General features: G+C 41.4%; 1 protein-coding gene across 3 annotated transcripts in view; it reads right to left on the reverse strand.

Annotated features, from left to right (window-relative positions):
* The window catches only part of TRAPPC9 (trafficking protein particle complex subunit 9), a 505665-nt gene that overhangs the window by 355875 nt on the left and 123438 nt on the right, over positions 1–26352 (reverse strand). For all 3 annotated transcript variants that reach the window (XM_061607026.1, XM_061607027.1, XM_061607028.1), the window contains one exon: positions 10200–10342. In XM_061607026.1, coding sequence (XP_061463010.1) covers positions 10200–10342 — 143 coding nt within the window. The remainder of the gene's footprint in view (positions 1–10199; positions 10343–26352) is intronic.

Raw genomic sequence — 26352 nt, forward strand, 5'->3', positions numbered from 1 at the left:
ATGTAACATTGCAGCTATCATGTTCCAGTCCTTGCTCATGTTCAGGTGTCACACTAAACCAGTTTAATGAGATGTCAATGAGCATAGGTTCCTTCTGGTATCATGTGCTCTCTCCCTCCCGTCCGCCCACAAAGCTGCAATGAGTATGGGAACTTTTGCTCTCAGTTTTAGTTAACTGTGGCTTGAGTTATCAGGAGCATCAGACTGTGATTAACATTAACTATGGTTAGTTTAACACAATTCACCTTTGAACTGATGTCTCAAGTTGGTTTGTTTAAGCTAACCATAGTTAACATTAACTACAGTTTCTGGTATGGATGCCATGGGAAACCACATTTACCTAAAAGCAGCAATAATGTTTCTGAACCTATCCTCTCAGCTATTCTGGAAGAAGGGTGGGGACAGGCAAAAGTTAGGGAACAGATTCGGCTCATTCATATCACCCTAAGCCACTGTTTAACATGACATCCAAACACAACCACTGTGCAGACCATGTAACACCAGACTTCCTGCTCCTAAGTACATTTAACATACAATTCCATGACTGGCTCTCCAAATATTTTTGGTTTTACTGTAAAGCAGCCATGGGTAGGGTTCAAATTTCATCAGAGCAGCAATATGTGGCAAGCGCTGTCTAATCTTTTGCCCTGTGCCATTCCCCATAACGCCCTCCCAAATCTTCTTCTAGGGTTTGGGAGACACTCTGTAATAGTATGGGATACTATTGGATTGCAGCCTTAGGCTCCAAATGTATTGAAGACACAAACTTTTTGTAAATGAACAGCTGCTTGTATCTTAAGCACAGTAGCACAGTTTATTTTTAAGTAATGGAAACTTCCACAGTGAAAATATCAAACAAAGCTCTGACTGTATATGGAGAAGAACTGCACATTGCTGCTTTGGATTACGGCCTTAGCCTTCTTAAGCCATGATGTGTTTTGTTAGAGGCCAAGAATCCTCATAAGTACTTTGTTGAGCTAGGTCCAGCAATAACATGGATGAATACATCTTTAGGCAGAGAATAGAATATTGCCCGAATTGTTTTATATATCTTTTTTGTTGTTGTAAATGTGGTGTTGCTATACAATTATAGAGATGAATGTATATTCAAATGCTCCTTTTTATACTGTTCATTTTATTATATACTTGTGGTTTTGGGGATACACAGTGTTCTTGCATTTCTACAGATTTCCCACCACTTATGGGAATTTTTTTTAGAACAATTTAGAAATAATACAAACTATTGTTGAGAGTAATTGCAGATTGGGGAGATTAATTAACCATATTCCCAGTTTTTAAAAAACTTTTATTTTATTTAAAAATAATAGTTGACAGAAATTGCATCTTGGTATACCAGTGAATTAAGAGCAATGAAACAGGCTAGACGACAGCTAGAGCACAAGTGGCTAAACACGTGCTGTGAGGCTGATTGGGCATGAGTAAAACATCATAACTGTGCCAACTGTATGGTAGTGAGGGTGGTGTAGAAGGCCCACTTCACTGCGTCCATTGCATCACCAAGCAGCTGACCAGTGAAGCTTTTTCATATTGTCAGGGATCTGTTGACATTATCTCCAGGAAATGGAATTTTAAACCCATTATGAATTGTTTGCAAGGCACTTTGATGGTAAAGTTGCTCACCCCCGTAGCAATCTTAATGTCCCATCCATATCTCTTGTAGTCCCCAGAGAGGTGTCCAGTGCAACATCTGCTGCAACTTTTTGGGACCAGTTTCAGTTGATGTCTGATTATATGGATAAGGTGGTTGTGATAATGCGGCCAACAACATGTCTTCTTAACCCTTGTCCTTCTTGACTTATTAAACCTTACCAAGGGGGTATGACCAAGTGGATCCAGGGTGTGGTCAATACGTCTTTGTGGGAGGAAGTGGTCCCAGTCTCCCTGAAAGAGCCGATGATCCGACCACTCCTGAAAAAGCCCACCCTGGACCCATTGGTTTGTGACAACGACTGCCAGCTCGCAAATACCCCCTTTTTGGGGCAGGTGGTTGAGAGGGCTGTGGTGCAGCAATTGCAAGTACTCTTGGATGAAACAGATTATCTTAATCCATTTCAATCTGGGTTTAGGCCTGGTTATGGGACTGAATCGGCCTTGGTCGCCCTGTTGGATGACCTTTATCAGGAGAACAACAACCGCGAAGAGCAGCGGCGGCAATGGCGGTGGTGGAGACCAAGATCATCTACCATCTGGACAACCAGGAGAAGCCGTACCTGGTGAAGCTGCTCATCCCGGCTGAGCGGGTGACACTGGGCGACTTCAAGGCGCTCCTCAACCGGCTCAACTACAAGTTCTACTTCAAGTCTACGGACGATGATTTCGGGCAAGAATCAGATGGTGTTGGTGAGCAAATCCTTTACAACAGCTGCTCAATGTTTGAGGACTAAAATTCCTGGAGTGGCAGTGCTACATTTTAAGGACAGATTATCTCCAGGCCTGTAAAGAACCTTGTTTTTTAAACAATGTTAATGTTTTGTTGTTTGAATTTTTGTGCACTGTATTCTTTTCTGATGTGTATTTTGTATTTGTGTTTATTTTTTTGTGAGCCGCCTTGAGGGCCTTTGGCCAAAAGGAGGCATAGAAATTGAATGAATGAATGAATGAATGAATGAACAAGGGGAGTGTGACCCTGTTATTCTTTCTTGATCTCTCAGTGGCTTTTGATGCCACTGCCCATGGTATCCTTCTGGGCCAACTTGGTGAGATGGCTATCAGAGGTGCTATCTTGAAAAACTCCTAAGGTTCCTCACCAAATGTTAACTCCTGTAAATTCTGGAGTTCTTTAAGTGCAAGTCCTTTGTTCAGAAGTACAGGCATACCCCGCTTAACGTCACTTCACTTAACGTCGCCTCGCTATAACGTACATGCTCCATATGCCTGTATTTCTCCAGAAATGCAGCGCAGCAGCAGAGGCTTTAGAGCACAGGGGTGGAAATAGACGCAATCGCACCACCTCAAATCAGCTGGGAGGCACAATCGTGATCAGCTGAGAGGCGCGGCAGCGCAGCAGCAGAGGCTTTAGCATGGGGCTTTGAGGCTCCGCATGAAGGAGAGGTAAAAAAAAGTTTTAACAGGTAGTGCTTCACTTTAAGGACATTTTCGGTTTACGTACTCGCTCTGGTCCCATTGAGTACGTTAATGCAAGGTATTACTGTACTCAAGTGCAGAACAAACTCACAGAGCCTATCACCACCCTGGGACTCCGGCCCTGGAACCTTCTCTGGCCACCCGCACTCATTTTTCCAGTCCAGTCCTTAAGCCTGTTCAGCTCTTCTGTTTCTCTGCTTTTCATTTCCAGTAAACAATACACAACCATTCTCGTCCCTAGCTCTCATGTGAAGATTTCCCGAACAAAAACACTGACCTTTTCAAAGAATTCTATCATAGGATCATTCCTCTTAGCAGTTACAATGTGTCGTGAGCCCGGCTGGAGGGGGGTGGACTGAAGAGAATGAAGTGGAGGAGGAGGAGGACTTCTATTGGGATGCTCGAGCCAGTGGAGGCTGATTTAGGAGTGAGAAGGCACCCATCTCTGGACTTTGACAGCTCAACCCCAGCAGCTCCAGATACGTCTGTGGAGAGTCAACCTGACCAGCCGGTTGTTTCCCAGCCTGACACTTCTCTCTCTGCGCCTGCATCGCTCGCAGGCAGCCCTCCTCCCTCTGAGGGGTGATGATGATCAATGGGACAATGATGAGGGCTCTGCCTTTACCTCGTGCCAGGAGGCGAATGCAGTGGGTAATTCAACAGGCACAGCTGAGGTGGAGTCTTTGCCTGCGTGCACGCTCTGAACAGTGACAGCACATGCAAGTAGGGTGCCTGCCCAGCCTTACTTAAGCTAAGTGAGGGGGGAGTACTTGCTTAGTCAAAGTCTTAGTGCAGTGAAGTTGTGCCTAGTTAGAGCTAGAGAGATGCCGAGTTCTAAATAATCCACAGATAGATTCAAGAAGCGCAATGAATTGAAACTTTCTCCTACTTCAGTAAAAGAAAAAAACACAGCCATGTCCGAGTCTGAGTTCTTATAGTTTGGGCAGGACACAATGTTTATGAACATTCCATGACATTATAGCGACTTGTGAAAGGTGGTAGAAGAACCTTATAGCAGAAGACAGCCCAGTCTCGGCTTCTTGTTGTTGCTGTTGTTATTCTGTGTGTATATATACATAATACATTCTAATGGATTCATGCATGTGAAGTAGAACATGCTTCCTTGTTGAGAGAAACTTGGTGAAATTCAGCTGCTTTTTCTAATGCCAAAACCTCAACAAATCTCCTCTATCTAAACTGAAGTAGTCTGTAATTTGGTTCAGTGAAATTTCATGAGTTTCTATTTTAGTGTTGCTAATGAATAAAGCAATGGTATTTACTTATCTACTCAATTGTATTTAGTTTTTTTTCTTCTATCCCCATGATAAATGCTTTATATATCCACGCACTGTTGGAATGTTTTTCAGTGGTTAAAGATTTTATGAAGTTATGATAGCAATGTAATAATTTTCATTCTTTTAAAACGTGTGCTTCCTCAAAATGACTGAATAAATCTGGGAACATATCAGATATGTGCATCTTGTGACAGAAGTGTGATTAAGTCCAATTTAGAATTAAGATGTTTAAGGGAATTGTATGCCCATTATCCACACCCACTTATTTGTAGCCCTGACACTACATATATGTGATGATGCATCCATGCTATGGCCCTGATGATCTGGATTTAGTGCCATCAATTGGTTACAAACATTAACAGATTAAAATCCTTTCTTACATTGTAATTCTTCCCTCTGCTATGCTTACTGGGTGATTATTAACACATCTTTAACAGGATAAGAATTGCCTTAATGGATACAGACCATCTAGTTCTTTCTGTCTGTCTGTCTGTCTGTCTGTATTGTACCCAACAGAGCTTACTTCTGAGTAGACATGTACTGGATTGCAGCCTAAGTGTACTACTAAATGATAACACAGTTTATCTTATAGACAAAAATCTATAGCCAATACTGCAGCTGTGCTGGCACAACAGAGCTTCCTCTCCTGTTCCCTCCAACCCCTCCATGTGTCCTCAATATCAGCTCCAGAGGATTGGGGGATGCTCACAAACAGTTTTTTGGAATGCACGGGGAGGAGAGGAAATGGAAATTCCATTACACCAGCAGAATCTTGCTGACACAGCACTGGATACAGCTCTATGTGCTTTCATAAATGCTGGTATTTATACTGAATACTACATATTATGCAAAAATATAACTCTGAACTGGACTCGATAGAAGTCTTAATTTCAACTGAAATCCATTCTCAATAAATATTCAGCTTTGGTTATGACAAAAACAGTAATATGACAAGAACTTAAGAACGCGAAGAGACTACAGTAATACCCAAAAAAGGCAAAAGACAGAAAACTTGTTTAAAGCAAAGAATAACTGTGGCATAGATAAAAGAGAAGAAATAGGTAATTGTACTTATTACCACATAGAAAGGCAGTGTACTGGCCAACTTCTAGGTCTTAAAGCAACTTCATTTAGATAACTGGGTCACTGCTACATAATTATAAGCACACTGCCTCAAAAAGGACAGAATTAAGGCATAATTATTTATTTGCTTACTGCATTTCTATATTGCCTCTTTCTCTGTGTACTCTAGGCAGTTTATAATTTAAAATACATACAAATATATTATTTACATTAACATTTGAGCTTTAGTCATAAGAATTAGACAAGGAGAAAAAAATAAGGGCACTGAAATTCAAGGCAAAGCACACAAATTGGAGCTACATATAAATGCCATTTGCAAACAATGGGCAAAATCTAGCAAAGACAGGCATTTATAAACCATTAATTTCAGTGGGAAAATTTAGTATATACAGTAGGGCTCCACTCATACGGTGGGTTACATTTCACACCCCTGCCGAAAAGCGAAAACTGCTGAAAAGTGGAACTCATGGAATAGAATGGCACGCAATGCCTGAAAACTGCCATAAAAGTGGAACAAGCGCCCTGTGAGTGGGGCTTTAGTCTAATTACGTCTTATTGACACTGCCGCATTAGCAAAGCACCATAAAGCAGGGCCCTACTGTACCAATTTTTTTCCCATTGAAATGAACAGCACACAAAAATGCTTAACACTGACCGGATTCCATCCAAACGTATTTTAGTCAGCCTCTGTACGTAAAAGGACACACAGCCACTGTACAAGAATGATGGCGACTGTTGTTGTGATGTGCCTTCAAGGCGATTACGATGTATGGTGACCCTATGAATCAGCGACCTCCAATAGCATCTGTCATAAATCACCCTCTTCAGATCTTGTAAGTTCAGGTCTGTGGCTTCTTTTATGGAATCAATCCATCTCTTGTTTGGTCTTCCTCTTTTTCTGCTCCCTTCTGTTTTTCCCAGCATTATGGTCTTTTCTAATGAACCATGTCTTCTCATGATGTGTCCAAAGTATAATATCCTGAGTTTCATTATTTTAGCTTCTAATGATAGTTCTGGTTTAATTAGTTCTGGATTAATTTATTCTAACACTCAATTATTTGGCTATTTGTGGTCCATGGTATCTGCAAAACTGCCCTAAAACACCACATTTCAAATGAGCTGATTTTTCTCTTGTCTGCTTTTTTCACTGTCCAACTTTCACATCCATGCATAGAGTTTGGGAATACCATTGGCTGAATTATCCTGACTTTAGTGTTCAGTGATACATCTTTGCATTTGAGGACCTTTTCTAGTTCTCTCATAGCTGCCCTCCCTAGTCCTAGCCTTCTAATTTCTTGACTATTGTCTCCATTTTGGTTAATGACTGTGCCGAGGTATTGATAATCCTTGACAAGTTCAATGTCCTCATTGTCAACTTTAAAGTTACATAAATCTTCTGTTGTCATTACTTTAGTCTTCTTGACGTTCAGCTGTAGTCCTGCTTTTGTGCTTTCCTCTTTAACATTCATCAGCATTCGTTTCAAATCATTACTGGTTTCTGCTAGTAGCATGGTATTGTCTGCATATCTTAAATTATTGATATTTCTCCCTCCAATTTTCAAACCTCCTTTATCTTGGTTCAATCCCACTTTCCATATGATATGTTCCACATATAGATTAAATAAATAGGGTGATAAAATACACCCCTGTCTCACACCCTTTCCGACTGGGAACCAATCGATTTCTCCATATTCTGTCCTTACAGTAGAGTATAGGATGTGCATCAGGACAATCAGATGCTGTGACACCCCCATTTCTTTTAAGCATTCCATAGTTTTACACAATCAAAAGTTTTGCTGTAATCTATAAAGCACAGGGTGATTTTCTTCTGAAATTCCTTGGTGGTTCCATTATTCAACGTATGTTTGCAATATGATCTCTAGTAGCTCTTCCTTTTCTAAATCAAGCTTGGACAGTGGGCATTTCTCCCTCCATATAAGATAAGAACCTTTGTTATAGAATCTTGAGCATTACTTTACTTGCATGGGATATTAAGTCAACAGTTCGATAATTACAGCATTCCCTGGGATCCCCTTTCTTTGGAATTGGGATATATATTGAACGCTTCCAGTCTGTGGGCCATTGTTTAGCTTTCCATATTTGTTGACAAATGTTTGTCAAAATTTGGACAGATTCGGTCTCAGTAACTTTTAGCAACTCTACTGGCATGCCGTCTGATGATGGCCACTATCCACCTGAATGTTCACCTACGTAGAGACCCACTGAAATGAGTAAGAAAACAGAATTTTTTTATTCATGAATTTCTGTTCTTGGAGTCTTCAGGAGGGCACTGATCCTATTGGAACCTGAAGGTAGAACCAAACAACTTCACTTGCTACTAGAGATGCTGCCCATCAATCCCCAGGTAAAACTGGAAAAGAACCAGCAACCCCTCTAACCAAACTGGTTTTTTGTAGGCATAGGCCTACAAAAAAGAAATCCAATATACAACTGTTGAAAAACAATGTCAACCTAATAATCAGTAAGAAAAAGGGATAGGAAGTGGAAGTGAACCCAAGAGTCCCTTTCTACCTTGCCCACATGCATGGTGGTGGCAGGAGTCACAAACAGCTGGGAAACTCAAAGTTTTCAGGGAAAAACTGTATCCAGGGAGGGAAGAATGTTATCTGGAAGACTCTGAGAACTGGAATTCATGACAAGAGATGCTATTTTTTTCCAGAAGATCCCAGAGGACATTGAACACTGTAGGGTCGTAGCAAAGCAGTACCTATCAAGAGAAGGAATAGCTAGGGATGTGACCTCATCTATCCAAAAACCTTATGGAGAACCTTCCTACCAAACACAGCATCTGCTGAAGTGGAAAAGTCTGTTTTACTTTGGTAAAAGTCTGAACAGAAGCTCATGTGGCAGACTTACAAATCTTCAAGTGGTAAAATTCCCCTTACAAGCTACAGTAGCAGCACCCCCCACACACACATCCTTGGAGAATGGGCTATAACGCCACCTGGAGCAGCAGTGATTGGTGGGGTAGGGAAGGCGAGGCAGCATTGTGTACCTGGCTTCCAGAGTTTTGCTGCCAATTACCGAGAGGGAGACTAGGCCTGAAAAAAAGTGTACCCCCGTCCAATGTTTGTGAAAACCCTTTCTGCCTTTCCGAGGATATGTTGAAGGGGATGGGGAAGGAGGCTGAGAAGTAAAACCAGAAGGACCAAAGAAAAAAACGGAGAACATAAGAAGAGCCCTTCTGGATCAGGCCAATGGCCCATCTAATCCAACATCCTGTTCTCACAGTGGCCAACCAGTTGCCCATGGGAAACCCTGAAGCAGGACCTGAGTACAAAGAGAACTCTCCCTTCTTTCAGTTTCCAGCAACTGGTATTTGGAAGCATACTGTCTCCGACTTTAGAGGCAAAGTCATTATGGCTAGTAGCCGCTAATAGCGTTTTCCTCCATGAATTTGTCTAATTCTCTTTTAAAGCTATTCAAGTTGGTGGCCATCATTGCCTCTTGTGGGAGAGAATTCCACAGTTTAACTATGAGTTGTGTGAAGTAGTACTTTCTTATGTCTTCCAACATTCAGCTTCATTGAATGCCCATAAATTCTAGTGTTATGAGAGACGGAGATAAACATTTCTCTATCCACTTTCTCCATGACATACATAATTTTATACACTTCTATCATGTCACATCTTATTCACCTTTTCTCTACATTCAAAAGCCCCAAACGCTGCAACCTTTCCTCACAGGGGAGTTGCTCCTTCCGCTTAATCATTTTGGTTGCCCTTTTCTGAACTTTTCCAACTTGAGGTGAGGTGCCCAGAACTGTACACAGTATTCCAAATGCAGTCGCACCACAGATTTATATAACAACATTATGATATCAGCAGTTTTATTTACCTTTCCTAACATTCCCTAGCATGAAATTTGCCTTTTCCACCGCTGCCGCACACTGAGGAGAGAGCTAAATCAGATTAAGCTCTTAAGAGCTGTAACAGAGCGCGACTTGCAAGCTTATCAGGCAGAGCTAGTCTGGGGACGGATGAGCTGCTCCTCTCCATGGAGGAAGTTGCTTGGCACTGCCTGTGGGCTCCAATCGTAGGGGCCATCCCAAAGGTATTCAATGTCTGCTGGGAGTTTCTGGGAAACTATGCAAAAGTACATTCAGTTCAATACATTTTACTCAGGAGAAATTCCAGGTAGTATCCTCTCTTGAGACAAATACTAACTGAAACAAGAGTTTGAAACCTTTTCGGGCTATTTTTTGTTTGTTGCTGATCAGTCTTTAGCTGTATACAGATACCTGGGATCTCTGTGAACATGCAACAGTGGAATATTTCCCAATTAATACTGAAGTAATCTAATTTACTGTATGGAAAGAGTAAGGGCTGCATCCGATGTTCTCTGTCTGTGGAGCAAATACTGTTGCACTAGCAGACAAGCAAGTTTTAATGCTACACAACAAAGGAATCCATCACAACAGCTGCACTAGCAGAAACGTTTTGCACAGCAGACTGTGCAATCTAAAGTTACCAACGACCAGCGTATGCATTCTCTTGAACAATATCATTCTGCTGGTGCAAAACATTTTCCCAGTAGAACAAGTATACCACTAAGTGACTTTAACTTAGAATTACATTGCATACAACCCGTAATATTGTTGTTTCAGTATTGTATTAAGCATTATTGTTGTTATTGTTATAGGGAGAAAACCTTGTGCCCCCCCTCTTCAAAATATATTTTTTTAAAAGAACACACCTTGTTGCAGGCAGAGTACTAACACGGGTAAAGAAGACAGATGGCTCCACCTCCACATGAAGTCCCAGAGACAAGTTCCTGTAATATCCATCAACATGTCCTGGACCTCCTGAGTATTTGAAATTCAAGATGGCTTCCAGGGTCTAGAAAATAACAATAAAATATTAAAATATTTTTTCTATACTGTAATATGCTGTTGATTTCCAAATGGTGTAGATAGTTTCATCACCTGAACTAAAAGGAACAACAGTCTAAACACCAATTGTACCAAAAAATAGTTTTTCTACTTTCTTTTGCTGTATGATAAGTCCAAAGATTATTAATCAACGTTTGATGGAATTTTGGTTTCCTGGGAGATCTTGGGAGACTATTTTTGAAGGATCAAAAAAAGTACACCAGGAGTGGGGACTTCTGGACAACATATTCCATCATCCTTGACCATTGGCCATGCTGGCGGGGGCTAATTGAGGTGGACAAAGAGGAAGTTGTCTGATCAAAGCAGATTATCTATTGTGTTGTCATTAACTCTGATTTCTTAGTTTCTCCAGCTACACTAATGTAAATGCAACAGAGGCATTAGGCAAGTCAAGCAGCCAATTTCAAAAAACATAGGCAGCTATAGCCCACCATCCACATCATCAAGCATTTGCCCCAAAAAGAAAAAATACCAACTTACACAACCATTTTTGAGGTGATGGGATGTAGGGTGAATGGATTCCATTTTGGGGTATATGAAGAGGGACATGCAATTGTTTCATTATACACCCAGCTCTGAACTACTGATGTCATGCTTGCATTTTACTTTAATTACTTTAGTCACCTGTGATTAATTGGTACCTTGGCTCACAATAAATTAGTCCTATGACTGTTTCCCCATAGATCCAAAGAAGAAAGCTGCACCCACAAGCAAATATCACTATTTTAAAATCTCCATGTATATCTGTTGTAACTTAACTAACCTTATTTATTTGATTTCACACAAACAAATGATTTGTTATTGCTTACTCATACATAGCACAGCTAATCTTACATTACCACGTTTTGCAGATTATTCTCAGGCAAAGGAAAACTCATCTGGAACTCAATGTAGTAGTACTATGGAACTTAATGGCATATCAGCATACATATTAAATATATGTCTGTGTCAAAAAAGGTACTTGCTCTCTAAGGTTCCCAACTTTCCCAGAGGAAGGCAGGAACAAATCACCTGCAAATTTGATAACCATTCCCTGCACCTCCCAAGTCATTAATAAAAATGTTGAAGAGCACTGGGCACATGACCAATCCCTACGGTACCCTGCTTGTTAACTCCCTCCACTTTGAGAAGAAACCATTGATAAGGACTTCTTGAGTACTATTCTGTAGCCAACCTATTACTACCAGATCATGCCTTCTTGAAACATTGACAATATGTTTTTCAAAAGATTCACCCTCCTCTTCTCCTTGATTGGGTGGGTCAGCAGTAGACTCCAAGCACAATGTTCCTTGTATTCTTGCCTCATTTATTTTAATGCAGATACTCTCGGTGGGGCTACCAAGCACATCCACCCGCATGTAAGATCCAGTTATACAACTTATGTTTAACTGTGGAGGGGGTGGGTGGGATGAGACTACCTTTTAGTGTAATGAGCATTTTGTTGTTATCTGCCCTCAAGTCGATCACGACTTATGGCGACCCTATGAATCAGCAACCTCCACTAGCATCTGTCATGAACTACCCTGCTCAGATCTTGTAAGTTCAGGTCTGAGGCTTCCTTTATGGAATCAATTCATCTCTTATTTGGGCTTCCTCTTTTTCTACTCCTGTTTTTCCCAGCATTATGGTCTTTTCTAGTGAATCATGTCTTCTCATGAACTTGTCATGTAACTTCTCATGTAACTTGTCCCTCGGGTCCTCCTCCGTGCTTGAGGACTGGAAAGTGGCAAATGTAACGCCAATCTTCAAAAAGGGATCCAGAGGGGATCCCGGAAATTACAGGCCAGTTAGCTTAACTTCTGTCCCTGGAAAACTGGTAGAAAGTATGATTAAAGCTAGATTAACTAAGCACATAGAAGAACAAGCCTTGCTGAAGCAGAGCCAGCATGGCTTCTGCAAGGGAAAGTCCTGTCTCAGTAACCTATTAGAATTCTTTGAGAGTGTCAACAAGCATATAGATAGAGGTGATCCAGTGGACATAGTGTACTTAGACTTTCAAAAAGCGTTTGACAAGGTACCTCACCAAAGGCTTCTGAGGAAGCTTAGCAGTCATGGAATAAGAGGAGAGGTCCTCTTGTGGATAAGGAATTGGTTAAGAAGCAGAAAGCAGAGAGTAGGAATAAACGGACAGTTCTCCCAATGGAGGGCTGTAGAAAGTGGAGTCCCTCAGGGATCGGTATTGGGACCTGTACTTTTCAACTTGTTCATTAATGACCTAGAATTAGGAGTGAGCAGTGAAGTGGCCAAGTTTGCTGACGACACTAAATTGTTCAGGGTTGTTAAAACAAAAAGACCTCTCCAAACTGAGTGAATGGGCGGAAAAATGGCAAATGCAATTCAATATAAACAAGTGTAAAATTATGCATATTGGAGCAAAAAATCTTAATTTCACATATACGCTCATGGGGTCTGAACTGGCGGTGACCGACCAGGAGAGAGACCTCGGGGTTGTAGTGGACAGCACGATGAAAATGTCGACCCCGTGTGCGGCAGCTGTGAAAAAGGCAAATTCCATGCTAGCAATAATTAGGAAAGGTATTGAAAATAAAACAGCCGATATCATAATGCCATTGTATAAATCTATGGTGCGGCCGCATTTGGAATACTGTGTACAGTTCTGATCGCCTCATCTCAAAAAGGATATTATAGAGTTGGAAAAGGTTCAGAAGAGGGCAACCAGAATTATCAAGGGGATGGAGCGACTCCCTTACGAGGAAAGGTTGCAGCATTTGGGGCTTTTTAGTTTAGAGAAAAGGCGGGTCAGAGGAGACATGATAGAAGTGTATAAAATTATGCATGGCATTGAGAAAGTGCATAGAGAAAAGTTCTTCTCCCTCTCTCATAATACTAGAACTCGTGGACATTCAAAGAAGCTGAATGTTGGAAGATTCAGGACAGACAAAAGGAAGTACTTCTTTACTCAGCGCATAGTTAAACTATGGAATTTGCTCCCACAGGATGCAGTAATGGCCACCAGCTTGGATGGCTTTAAAAGAAGATTAGACAAATTCATGGAGGACAGGGCTATCAATGGCTACTAGCCGTGATGGCTGTGCTGTGCCACCCTAGTCAGAGGCAGCATGCTTCTGAAAACCAGTTGCCAGAAGCCTCAGGAGGGGAGAGTGTTCTTGCACTCGGGTCCTGCTTGTGGGCTTCCCCCAGGCACCTGGTTGGCCACTGTGAGAACAGGATGCTGGACTAGATGGGCCACTGGCCTGATCCAGCAGGCTCTTCTTATGTTCTTATGTTCTTATGATGTGTCCAAAGTATGATAACCGCAGTTTCATCAATTTAGCTTCTAGTGATACTTCTGGTTTTATTTGTTCTAACACCCAATTATTTGTCTTTTTCGTGGTCCATGGTATGCACAAAGCTCTCCTCCAACACCACATTTCAAATGAGTTGATTTTTCTCTTATCCGCTTTTTTCACTTTCCACCTTTCACATCCATACACAGAAATCAGGAATACCATGGGCTGAATGATCCTGACTTTAGTGTTCATGATACATCTTTGCATTTGAGGACCTTTTCTAGTTCTCTCATAACTGCCCTCCCCAATCCTAGCCTTCTTCTAATTTCTTTACTATTGTCTCCATTTAGGTTAATGACTGTGCCGAGGTATTGATAATACTTGACAAGTTCAATATCCTCGTTATCAACTTTAAAGTTACATAAATCTTCTGTTGTCATTACTTTAGTCTTTTTGACGTTCAGCTGTAGTCCTGCTTTTGTGTTGTCCTCTTTAACTTTCATCAGAATTCGTTTCAAATTAATACTGGTTTCTGCTAGTAGTATGGTATTGTCTGCATATCTTAAACTAATGATATTTCTCCCTCCAATTTTCACACCTCCTTCATCTTGGTCCAATCCTGCTTTCCATATATGTTCTGCATATAGATTAAATAAATAGGGTGATAAAATACACCCGTCTCACACCCTTTCCGATGGGGAACCAATTGGTTTCTCCATATTCTGTCCTTACAGTAGCGTCTTGTCCAGAGTATAGGTTGCGCATCAGGACAATCAGATACTGGAGCACCCCCATTTCTTTTAAATCATTCCATAGTTTTTCATGATCTACACAATCAAAGGCTTTGCTGTAATCTATAAAGCACAGGGTGAGTTCCTTCTGAAATTCCTTGCTCCGTTCCATTATTCAACGTATGTTTGCGATATGATCTCTGGTGCCTCTTCCCTTTCTAAATGCAGCTTGGACATCTGGCATTTCTCGGTCCATATATGTTAAGAGCCTTTGTTGTAGAATCTTGAGCATTACTTTACTTGCATGGGATATTAAGGCAATAGTTTGATAATTACTGCATTCCCTGGGATCCCTTTTCTTTGGAATCGCGATATATATTGAATGCTTCCAGTCTGTGGGCCATTGTTTAGTTTTCCATATTTGTTGACAAATTTTCATCAAAATTTGGACCGATTCAGTCTCAGTAGCTTGTAGCGACTCTATTGGTATGCCATCTGTTCCTGGTGATTTTTCTCTTCCAAGTATTTTAAGAGCAGCTTTCACCTCACATTCTAAAATGTCTGGTTCTTCATCATACAGTTCCTCCATGAATGAATCTGCCATTCTGGCATCTCTTTTATAGAGTTCTTCAGTGTATTGCTTCCATCTTCCTTATATTTCATTTTGGTCAGTCAGATTCAGTCTCAGTAGCTTGTAGCAACTCTACTGGTATGCCATCTGTTACCTCACATTCTAAAATTTCTGGTTCTTCATCATATGGTTCCTCTATGAATCAGTCTCTCATCCTTGTATCTCTTTTATACTTCAGCCATCTTGCAAACACATTTTTTGAGCAAATGAAAAGATGGCTATAGACGTGGACATCACCAAATGGTCAATATAGGAATCAAATTGATTATATAATTGGTAGCAGAAGATGGAGAAGTTGCACACTTTCTGCAAAAACAAGACCAGGAGCAGACTGCAGTACAGATCATGAACTGGTCGTATCGAAAATCAAAGTAAAGCTAAAAAAGAAGAACAAAGCAATCATAATGCCAAAATACAATTTAAATAACATCCCAGAAGCATATAAACATCAAATAAGGAACAGGTTTGAGGCTTTAAACTTAATTGACAGAGAACCAGAAGAACAATGGAATGAAGTCAGAGACATGAACAGGGAAGAATGCAAAAAGACAATACCTCTAGTTAAAAAGAGAGAAAGACCTCAATGGATGACTGAAGAAACTCTTAAAATTGTTAAAGACAGAAGGAAAGCAAAAGCAAAAGCAAAAGGAGACAGAAACATGGTCAGAACCCTAAATGCAACAATAATAGAGCAACTAATACGTAGGGACAAAGAGAACTATTACAATAGTTATTGTATAGAACTAGAAGAGGACAACAAAAAGGGAAAAACAAGAGCCCTATTCCGAAAGATTAGAGAAACGAAGGGAAATTTAAACCAAGAGTAGGGATGTTGAATAATCAACAGGGGAACACACTGACTGACCGAGATGAAATAAAAGGAGGATGGAAGCAATACACGGAAGAACTCTATAAAATAGATGCCAGGATGACAGATTCATTCACGGAGGAACCGTATGATGAAGAACCAGAAATTTTAGAATGCGAGGTGAAAGCTGCTCTCAAAATACTTGGAAGAAACAAATCACCAGGAGCAGATGGGTTTTGCTTTCTTTCTGTCTTTAACCATTTTAAGAGCTTAAGAGTTTAAACAAATTATTGGCTTCACAGAATTCATTAAGTCTTTCTCCTGCTTCATTTCTGTCTCCTAAGCCCCATTTCCCCACAATTCCTAATTCTTCTCTGTTTCCTACTTTTGCATTCCAGTCCCTCATGATTATCAGCACATCTTGTTTTGGTGTGTGATCAATTTCTTCCTGTACTTCTGCATAACATCTCTCCAATTCCTCTTCTATATTTGCCATTGGAGCATAGACTTGGATGATGGTTATGTTAATAGGTTTCCCATTTAATCTCACTGATATCACTCGCTCAGAGCTCGTGTTGTAGCTCCTGATTGCTTTTGCTACATCACTTCTCACTATTAAAGCAACTCCATTTCTTCTTAATTTCTCATTTTCTGCATAAAATATTTTGTAGTTGCCTGATTGAAAATGTCCCATTCCAGTCCATTTTAGTTCACTCACGCCAAGTATTGTAATGTTGATACGTTATATTTCTTGCTTGACAATTTCTAACTTTCTCTGGTTCATGCTTCTCACATTCCATGTTCCTATTGTGTGCATCGTACAACTCTGGACTCTCCTTTCACATTTGTGCGCATCAGCCTCTGGGCTTCCTTTTGGCTTGGACCCAGCTGTGTCATTAGTCACAGCGCTACTCGTACTTGTCCTTTGTTCTTCCCCAGTAGCTCAGTGAGTGCCTTCTGACCTGGGGGTCTCATCTTCCAGCACTATCTCGTATTGCATTTTGGATACTCTGTTCATAGGGTTTTCGTGGTAAGAGATATTCAGAGGTGGTTTACCATTGCCTTACTCTGAGTTTGGATGCATCTTAGTCTGGTGTTTCAGCTTTGACCATTCCGCCTTGGGAGCCCCTGCTAGGAGTCTAGCCTCTTGGTCTAGACTCCTGACGGAATTGATCTCAGCTTCTTCAACACTCTCAAATCCCCTCACCACGTTAAGGTGTGCATCCTAAAGGGGGGGCAATTTGTTACTGGGCCAAATTCAAGATTTTGTACTTATAAAGCCCTACACAATGTGGGATCTGGTTAACTGAAGGGATCCTTTTGCCAATATAGACCTGCCTAGCTATTAACATCTCGGGATGATGCCTTTTGGTTGCACTGCAGTCTGCCAAAGTACATCTGCCAGCAACCATGGGGGGACAGCGTTCAACTTTACTGAGTTTTCAGCACCTCCTGAAAATCCATTTTTCATCTAGGCTTTTGTGCGCCACTGATGCCAATACCTTGAAATATCTGTCTGACTACTCTTGATTGCTGTTATATTTTAGTCTATTTACTGCGATGTGTTTTTTTACTTACAACTTCACAAATTGAGACATTAAAACAATGTGTTTTTCTGTTGTAAATTCCTTTGGTATTTGTATGAAGGGCAGTATAAAATATTTTAAACAAATAAGTAAATAAAATATGAGCAACAATGTGACTTTCTTGTATGCCCAGTCGGGTTGGGAACAGACACTAACGTAGTAACAACCCAATGTTTTCTATGACCTAACTCTGTATATATGCCTGCTCAGTAATACCCAGCTGCAAGGGAGGAGTCTCTGTGTGGAATCAGGACCAGCAAATGTCATCAGGATATCATCATTTCTAGTGGTTGCCCTGACATTATAAGCTCCATGTCTTGAATGGCATTATCAACTTCTCGTGAATTCAGCATTGTTCATTTCTACATTGCAAGGACAGAGCTTTCATATGGACAACATGTGGAGACCAGAAAGACAGGCCTAAATGACCCTCTTTCCTCCCTTGAATGAGACCTAAGGAGGTTATCATCTGGATACGGAAAGACTCGCCTCGTGCAGAAAATAAATGAACAGAAAGCCTTCAGTGGTGGAAACATTTGTGCAGATTACTTGGAACAATCAATAGATGCTACAAAAACCTGAATTCTGGCACCCTTACTGTCATTCCAGGATAAAAAAACCCCTCTACTAATAATTAATTTTTCATGCAGTGATAGAGCCGTTTCAGTCTTAAATGGCTTGAATGTTGCCACTCTTAGGGAACCCATTAATTGATTGTTAAATGGCTCTGGGACGTCTTGCCTTGAAGCCAGCAGAAATCACAACAGAAAATTATTAGCTAGCGTTAGGGGCAGAAACCTAATTACTGGAAATGCAACAAAACTTTCCCTAGGTAAACTGGCAACCATAAGGCATAGCTCTTAGAAACAGTTTTCTGTATTTACTGCCTGAAGTTACTTCAGTGCAAGATGCTGAAAAGTTCTCATTCTGAAGTCAGGAATCATGTATTTGAGTGATTTCATGCACCACTTTAGTATTTTTTCTTCACAAAGGATTAAGAGAAATATACAAGTAAGTAAGTAAGCATATAAGGATGTTTGCTCGGCTTTCTTGCAATAGTAAATGGGTTTTCTCATTAAGATGGAACACCTTACAGACGAGCACAGAAGCATGGTTTCTACAAGGACTTTTATCTTTGTACAGTATAGCAATGTCAAAAAAGGGAATAAAACATCTATGTCTCAATAGATTAATGAATAGAAGCTCCTATCTTTGGGAAGAAAGGCGTACTATTGATCCTGTTGGGAGTCCTTCTGCACACACCCACAGAATCATTCAAAAAACCTCGAGCAAAGGAAGGGAAACCCTTTTGTGTGGAGGAAAACACATGTGGGATTCATGAAGAGTTCCAACATGTGCCTCAATTCCTGGTCATCAGAGCTACTTCTCATCTCCCAGTGGGAGGTGGCTGCTTATTTCAGAGAGGAGGGAGCCTGGAAACCACCATCCGTCTCTACCCTTAGCTCAAAGACTAGGCCTCAGTGATGCCATTTGTCTCTTGCCATACTCCAGTGCTGCACCTCATAATAGAAAGGGGTGGGGGAGTTATTCAGGTACAAGAGGAGGGGCAGAGAACTGCCCTTGCTTCTCCCTTTTTTCTTACCTGTACTACTGGGCCTCAGTGCAATTATTGGTTTTTTTGTCACACTCCAATCCTGTGCCTCATGAGGGGAAAAGAAGAGATAGCTCCTTTCTCAAGAGAAGATAGAGACAGAGCTGCCATTCTTCTGCATATAATGTTGTAGTGGAGTTTCAGAAGTGTTCTCTAGTTGTGGTATTTAATGAAATGAGAAACTCTTATTAAGAAAACCAGTTGGTTATTCCCGTTATAAAACTACTGAGGCGCACAGCTTTTCACTACTGTTAACCACAAGATCCATTTTAAGTCCCAGCACAAGAGGCTGCTTCTTCCCACTCTCCACCATGAGGCAGAGGGCCCCTCCCCCAAGTGTTATCCCTAAACTCACCAGCAGCACTATGTGTGAATTCTCTACCATGCTTCATAGGCCTCAGTACCATTGTTTGGCTCTTTCAGCATTCCAAACCCACATCCTATAAAAGGGAGTGGCTTGCTCAGGAAAGGAAAGACTCTCATACAACAGTTCCACTTCTTTGAGACACTGAGAAGAAAAGACAGACCAGAACAGCCAATTCTGAGAGGAACTCTTTGGGGAAATTACTTCACTGCACATTTCTCTTGACATCTGGGGGCCCTCTTTGCTGCCGGATGCCACTTTGTGGCTACTGAAGTGATACAAGCTGACAAACCAGGAGCAGAGTGCCAGCTCTTAAACTGGGTTACAACTGGAGTTGCTTACCTCCTCCACAACATTTAAAACAGTGTCTACCATGGGGTAAGGTTGAGTGAGCCAAAGGTTTGTTGCAGCTGAGCAGCCATTTTGCCTCATGTCTGGTCCAAAGGTGGAGAGATGAGTGAAGATGTGCAGCTGGACAGTGGTGCTCACCAGCCTGATTGGCTTCGGCACCAGCTGCTTTCCAGCTCTATCTAAGAGGAATAGAAGCCAAACACAAGACATTGCACCAGGAAAGGAAGGCCATCTCTCCATAGGAACCCTCTTCTCTCCACTGCAATCCCATTTTCCTCAGACTTTGTGGCAGAGCATTGTCAGAGTATCTACCTGAAAGGGTGCCTCTCTCACTCAAAGAAATAAGCTGAAGTAAAATTTGAATGCCAGAACCCTGCTGCTGCTAGCCAGGACTTGTGCCTGGATGTCTATTCTAAGTAAGATTGCAACACTTTCTTCAGACACTCTCATCTTCAGAAGATCATTTTGAGCTTGGTATTTGCTAGCCCTCACAGAGACTCCTTAGGCAAGGAAGCCCTTAGAGACAGATGAATCCCTGAGGCATGACTCTAATAGCAAGCTGTAGACGTTGGCTGACCCAAAGACAACAGGTATTCTGAAAAGTTAAAAATAGGAATTACTTTTCTTTTCATCTTTAAGTTATGGAAGTAGATTGTCATAAAAATGGACACAGGAACACAATTACCATAAATGGCTTAGCAGCTTTCTAAGAGAAGTTGTTTGGGGGGGGGGGGAAGACAGAATGCTGCATTTTTATATAGCATCCCTTATTCTCAAGGTACTTCAAGCTGTTTTATAAAGCAATGGTCACCTGCAGTGAAGTAGATTTGCTACAAAGTGACAATGATCTTACTGTGCAATGTCCATTAACCCTAATGCACCCTTCACAGCTAGAAACCTATTCACAGCACTTGAAGTATATCTAAAATACACTGTAAAACAAATTTCTAGAAACATGATTAATTTGATGAATGGCAGTTTCGACTCACAACATGCACATAACTTCCATGAGTAAATGAATTCAGAGAAAACACAGGGAAGACTACACCCTTAATTATAGAGCCAGAGCCTGAAGTGTACATGTAGGGATTATACTTATTACTTGAGTATATATTTAGCACACCCTTCATCATATGATCTCAGGACTGGCAACAACATAATTAAACAAGAACAATTCCAGAAAGGTAAGAGCTAATAAACACACAGCATTAAAAGTTCAGTCACAAAAACACCCAGAATTACAGCAGCTGCTAACATTTCATAAATGGCCAGACAGGTAGCTCTTTTGTCTTGTGTTGAAATGCTAAAAGAGCCAGTGCCAGTCAGTTTTCCAGGGGGAGGGCATTTCACAGTTAGGGTGCCACCACAGAGAAGGCTTTATTGATGCATTTCCCCTGCATAAAGGCCTCTTCCTAGAACTCTTTCAGACATCTGGGTTCCAAGGTCATTAGGGCTTTATAGGGCTGCACCAGCATTTAAATTCACCACGAACAATAATCAGCTAATGTAGATTGTTTGTAATATATGTTCACTGCTACATTCTGGCAACTGCGTTTTAAACTAATAGTACTTTCCAGACCATTTCAAGGGCAGCCCCACATAAACCATATTATAGTAATCCAAATAGGTTACCAGAGCATGGGTCACTGTGACTTAGGCTCTCTCATGAGAATTTAAGAGCCTGCTGGATCAGGCCAGTGGCCCATCTAGTCCAGCAACCTGATCTCACAGTGGCCAGCCAGTTGCCCATGGGAAGCCTGCAAGCAAGACCTGGGTACAAGAGTACTCTCCCCTCCTGCGGTTTTCAGCAACTGTTATTCAGAAGCATATTGCCTCCAACTAAGGAAGCATAGCATAGCCATCATGGCTAGTAGCCTTCCAGGAATGGCCAAAGTTGGCAAACTAGCCAGAACTTGGCACTCCATGCCACTGAACCCACTTGGGCCTTTAACGATAATGCTGGATCAAGGAGTACTTCCAGACTATGTACTTGCTCTTTAAGGGGGAGTGCAACTCCATCTGTAAAAGGTTGCCTACTCAGTTCCTAGACTCAAGAACCACCCACCTACAGACTCCATTTTGCTGAGATTCAGCCTCAGTTTACTGAATTGTCTAATCTTATTTTAAAGCCATCCAGATTGGTGGTAGAAAAAAAATATTTTATTTATTTATTTATTACATTTATATCCTGCCTTTCTTTCCATGATAGAAACCCAAGGCAGCTTACATATGGTTCCCAGGCAGTCTCCCATCCAGGCACTGACCACACCTGACTCTGTTAGCTTCAGCAGAGAGCTGGCCTTATGTGCCTTCAGACACAATAGTTACTAGCCATGATGGCTGTGCTCTGCCACCACAGTCAAATGCAGTATGCTTCTGAAAACCAGTTGCTGGAAGCTGCAGGAGAGGAAGTGTTCTTCCATTCAGGTCCTGCTTGTGGGCGTCCCGTGGGCATGTGGCTGGACACTGTGAAAAGAGAATGCTGGACTAGATAGGCTACTGGCCTGATCCAGCAGGCTCTTATTATATTCTTAAGAGATCCAGGAAATTCAAGAGGGATGCACTGCCCCATTCCTCTACAGAGGTCATCCATCCAGGCGATCAAATCCATTTTAGTGACAAAACCATTCCTAAAGCCAGACTGAAATTGATCTAGATAATCCACTTCATCCAGGTGCTCATAAGGCAGCCCCAACCATCACCCTCTATTGCACTTTGCCCACAAAGGGGATATTTGCAACTAGGCAGTAGTTGCAAATATTTATATAGGATGCAGAGAGGATCTTTTTTCATGGCATGTATTCTCCGCAACCAGAACACTTACTATAAGCTGCCAGGAGTTTGGGTAGGCCAGTTCCCTCTCTCTCCCTACCCCATCTTGTGTTTTCAACTGACATTCAATATCTCAAATGTTCAACAATAAACATAATTGATACTCTTACAGTCTGCCCAAGCTCTTGTTCATTCAGACCCCAATCTCTCAGTTCAACTGACACCAACATTTTGTAAGTAAGTTAGTTCATGCGTCCATGTCAGACCTATGTATGGGGTAGGTTTTTAAAAAGTCTTTTAAATTTTTAACTTGATATGCTGCTGCATGCTTAAGGTGAAGTATGTAGAAACCACTGTGTCAATTTTTGGTGACTCTGTTTTGATTACAAAATGATAGAAGCTCTAACTCCTACTGTTAGAGGGGATGACAGGAGACGCCTCATAACAGGAGTAGGGAACTTTTTCCAGCTTGAGACCTACATTTCCTTCTAGGCAATCTTCCAGGGTCCACATCCCAAGGGCAAAACTGAGTAGAGCAACACATTTCATGTTTAACTTTGAACAGTAGGACAGTTTCTACACACACCACTCTCTATCTTCTGAACAGGCATTGTAGTTCAAGGACACGTTCCAGCAAGGCAAAAACAATCAAGGAAGGTGCAAAGCGGGCTGGTGAAGGGTGTGGCTAGAGAGGGAATGTGGCCTGAGAGAGTCACGAGGGCCAGACAGAGAGACCTGGAGGGCCACATTAGTCCCCTAGGCCTGGGGTTCTTCACCCATGCTTTAAATACTGTGTTACGGATTTGAATAAACTTGTTTTGTATAATGTTGTGCATACAATACAGAATACAAAACAGAATTTATATTAAGAGTTTATTCCTGTGAAATACAGTTTCTAATCTCCAGAGGCTTTGAGATCAGTTCCATTAACATTCTTACTCTGAAGACACTTTCCTTTAAATCTTGTGATCTCTTTCCCTTGCAATTTTCCTCTCATTATTTGCTCTATTTAACACACTTAATATGAAAAGATCAATCTGTCATTTTTACTGTAACTACCTAATGGAAAGTAGTTTACATTCTAACTTGCTTTCATCACAAGAACTTGGCTTGTATCTGTGCAATTATGTTAGATGTTTGCATTTATTTCCATTCAGAAAAATGTGCCCAGTCTCATGTATATTCTGATTTTGTAAAGTGCAGACATGCAGAAAATGCGGCACAAGATGGATAATTCAGTTGAGAATCAGTTCATCTAACAACAAAAAGCAACTCTAGAACTTGACAGTGAAGAAATGCTTAGAAATGCACAATGGTAACTGAAGTCACTGAGGATTCCAAAGGAGTAATTATATAAGATCAGGGTCACTTTGTGCCAAATCACAAAAATTACCAAATGAGCATTGTAATGTAATAATGGATGCTTTGTTGCTAACGTTTTGCAAGTAATTTTACACATTTTGGAGGCAAAACATGGGGATTATTTATTTTTTTAAAGATATCTGGCAGCCCAGAACATCATGTGTACAAGAGAATACCTTACTGAAATGTGCTAGAAGTGACCACTAGGATGTTAATCAACACAGCTAAAGCCCTCTACTTGCACAGAGGTGAAAACTTTGATTTCCCCCCTAAAAGTCTGATTGTTCATTAACTGCTGTGTTTGTGCTTTTTTGGCACAGAGCTCAGATGAGATTCAAAATGAGCCATTAATTACTATTATAGGTAGAATATATGTTATTCCATCTCAAAAAAGAATGCACACACAAATTTTCAGAGTAATGTGGTCCTCACTGCAGCATAACAGTAGCAGTGGCGGGGACAACGACAAAGCAGCCATGATCTCCTGTCTAGGAGCCCCCAAGTTCACACTAAGTCATGCATTGATTTAGCATTACATGAGAAGTGGGTCATTGTCTGCCTGGATATCAGTACAGGTCAGCATTTCTTTACACCTATGAGAACTTAAAAGGTCCTCTGCCATAACTGACAGAAGAGCTATATATGTGCATAATTTAAAACAGTGGCATCACTAGGGTTGGTGTCACCTGGTGCGGTAACTCCTTGGGGAGCCCCCAAATGAGACCGAGCGCACACACACACACACGAGGCCAGCCACCCATGCCCCTGGGAGGACGTGTGCCGGAGGGGCACCCTGCCGGAGGGGCACCCAGCCGGAGAAGCAGGCCTGGGAATGCCGGCACGCCTCCCTCGCCCCGCTGACACTGCTCCCGGTCTCGCCCGCCTGCCTCTGAGGAGGAGTTGGCTGCTCCGACGCCGACCCGGAGTGCTTCTCAGCTCCTTTGCTGGGCAACAGCGCAGGCACCCTGCCCCGTGATGGGGCGGCTCTGGGTGTCACCCCCCTCACGGTGTCACCCTGGTGCGGTCTGCACTCCCCGCACCTCGCTAGTGACGCCACTGATTTAAAATAGACCGAGAATAACAGACAAATGTAATTTTTTTTAACCTTCTTCAATTTTCATCTTAATTATTCTATACATCTTTCAAAACTGCTCTTCCTCCAAAGGGAAAAAAAATCTTCTACTACTTTTATTTAGGATACCATCTAAACAAAATGCTATAAACGTCCAAGTTCCAATCTCAGGCTGTCAAAAGGGTTTTTAAAAACACACACATTTGTTGGGGAAATTCTTTATATACAAACAATAAGCAAAATATATTCTTTTATTAAGCTATAAAGATTTATAACATTTTAATAGTTTAGTTTAACATTTAATAAGTTTAGTAGCTGGCCAGAACCCTTTTCTTCTTAGAGCTGTCTTCCTTGACTGTTTTGGTTTGTATGGAACAGCTAGAACTCTAAACAATTATGATAACACTGAACAGACACTGAACATCTCTGTACTCTCCAAGACATAGGAAGGATTGCATTAGCTGGAATGCTTAGCTCACAGTGAAAATGTACTTTTATGTGAAGTACTGGACATTGCCAAATTCACCAGAACATGATGCACAAAGTGCAGTACCTATGCAATGCCTATGCAATACCTGTGTAATGCCTATTGATGTGGCATACGCTGCCATTAGAGCAAGGTCTGGTGTACAAATCCACCCAAGCTGCTGTTATCTCGGGCACTGGCCATTTTGACGGTCAGAGAACGTGTAAAAAGTTGCAGTTTAAGCTGTTTACCCGAAAGGGCTGATGCATTCACTTGTATAGTCTGAGGGAGTGGCTGTATCTGATTGGCTCTCCTGCTGTTGCAAGGGCTAAGTTGTATGAAGGGCAATAAAAGGCTTGACCTAATGGCTGGGCGGGAGTTAGGGTGTGATCTCTGTTCAGTGAAATGCTTCGCTGAATAAACAACCTTAAAACAGGCTTTGGCTTCTTCATTGCCAAACCCATCGTAAATTCAACAACACTATGTAATGCCTATGTCATACTGATGTGCAACCTCCTGATTGGTAGATGCTAAAGTCTTTGTCCTGAAATGTATAAAAAACCCAGGCAACCAGTGCCTGGGGGCAGTTCTCCACTCACTCAGAGGGACACTGACCAAGCGTACACTTGTCATCCAATAAAGGCCTACCTTTTTGCTGCAAGTCTGTGTCTTCAATTCCCTCAAGGACCCCCAGTCCAACAAACTACAAAATTCCCCATCGCATCAAATTGTAAAGGGGTCAGAATTGTAAGCCTCAGCGTAGCAAACCCGTTATTCATTTTGAAGCAGCAAGACCATTTGTGACAGGCATTAATTTGTAGGGCTAGACCCTTGGTTTGCAACTATCCATGGGATGCTTCAGTAATAGGACACCAGTCAAAAAGTTAACTAGACTGGTTACTCTTTGTTGCTTTTAAAATACAAAGGGATTAAATCGCATGCTAAGAAGAA

This window comes from Rhineura floridana, chromosome 1 (assembly GCF_030035675.1).
Source record: "Rhineura floridana isolate rRhiFlo1 chromosome 1, rRhiFlo1.hap2, whole genome shotgun sequence".
Lineage (NCBI taxonomy): Eukaryota > Metazoa > Chordata > Lepidosauria > Squamata > Rhineuridae > Rhineura > Rhineura floridana.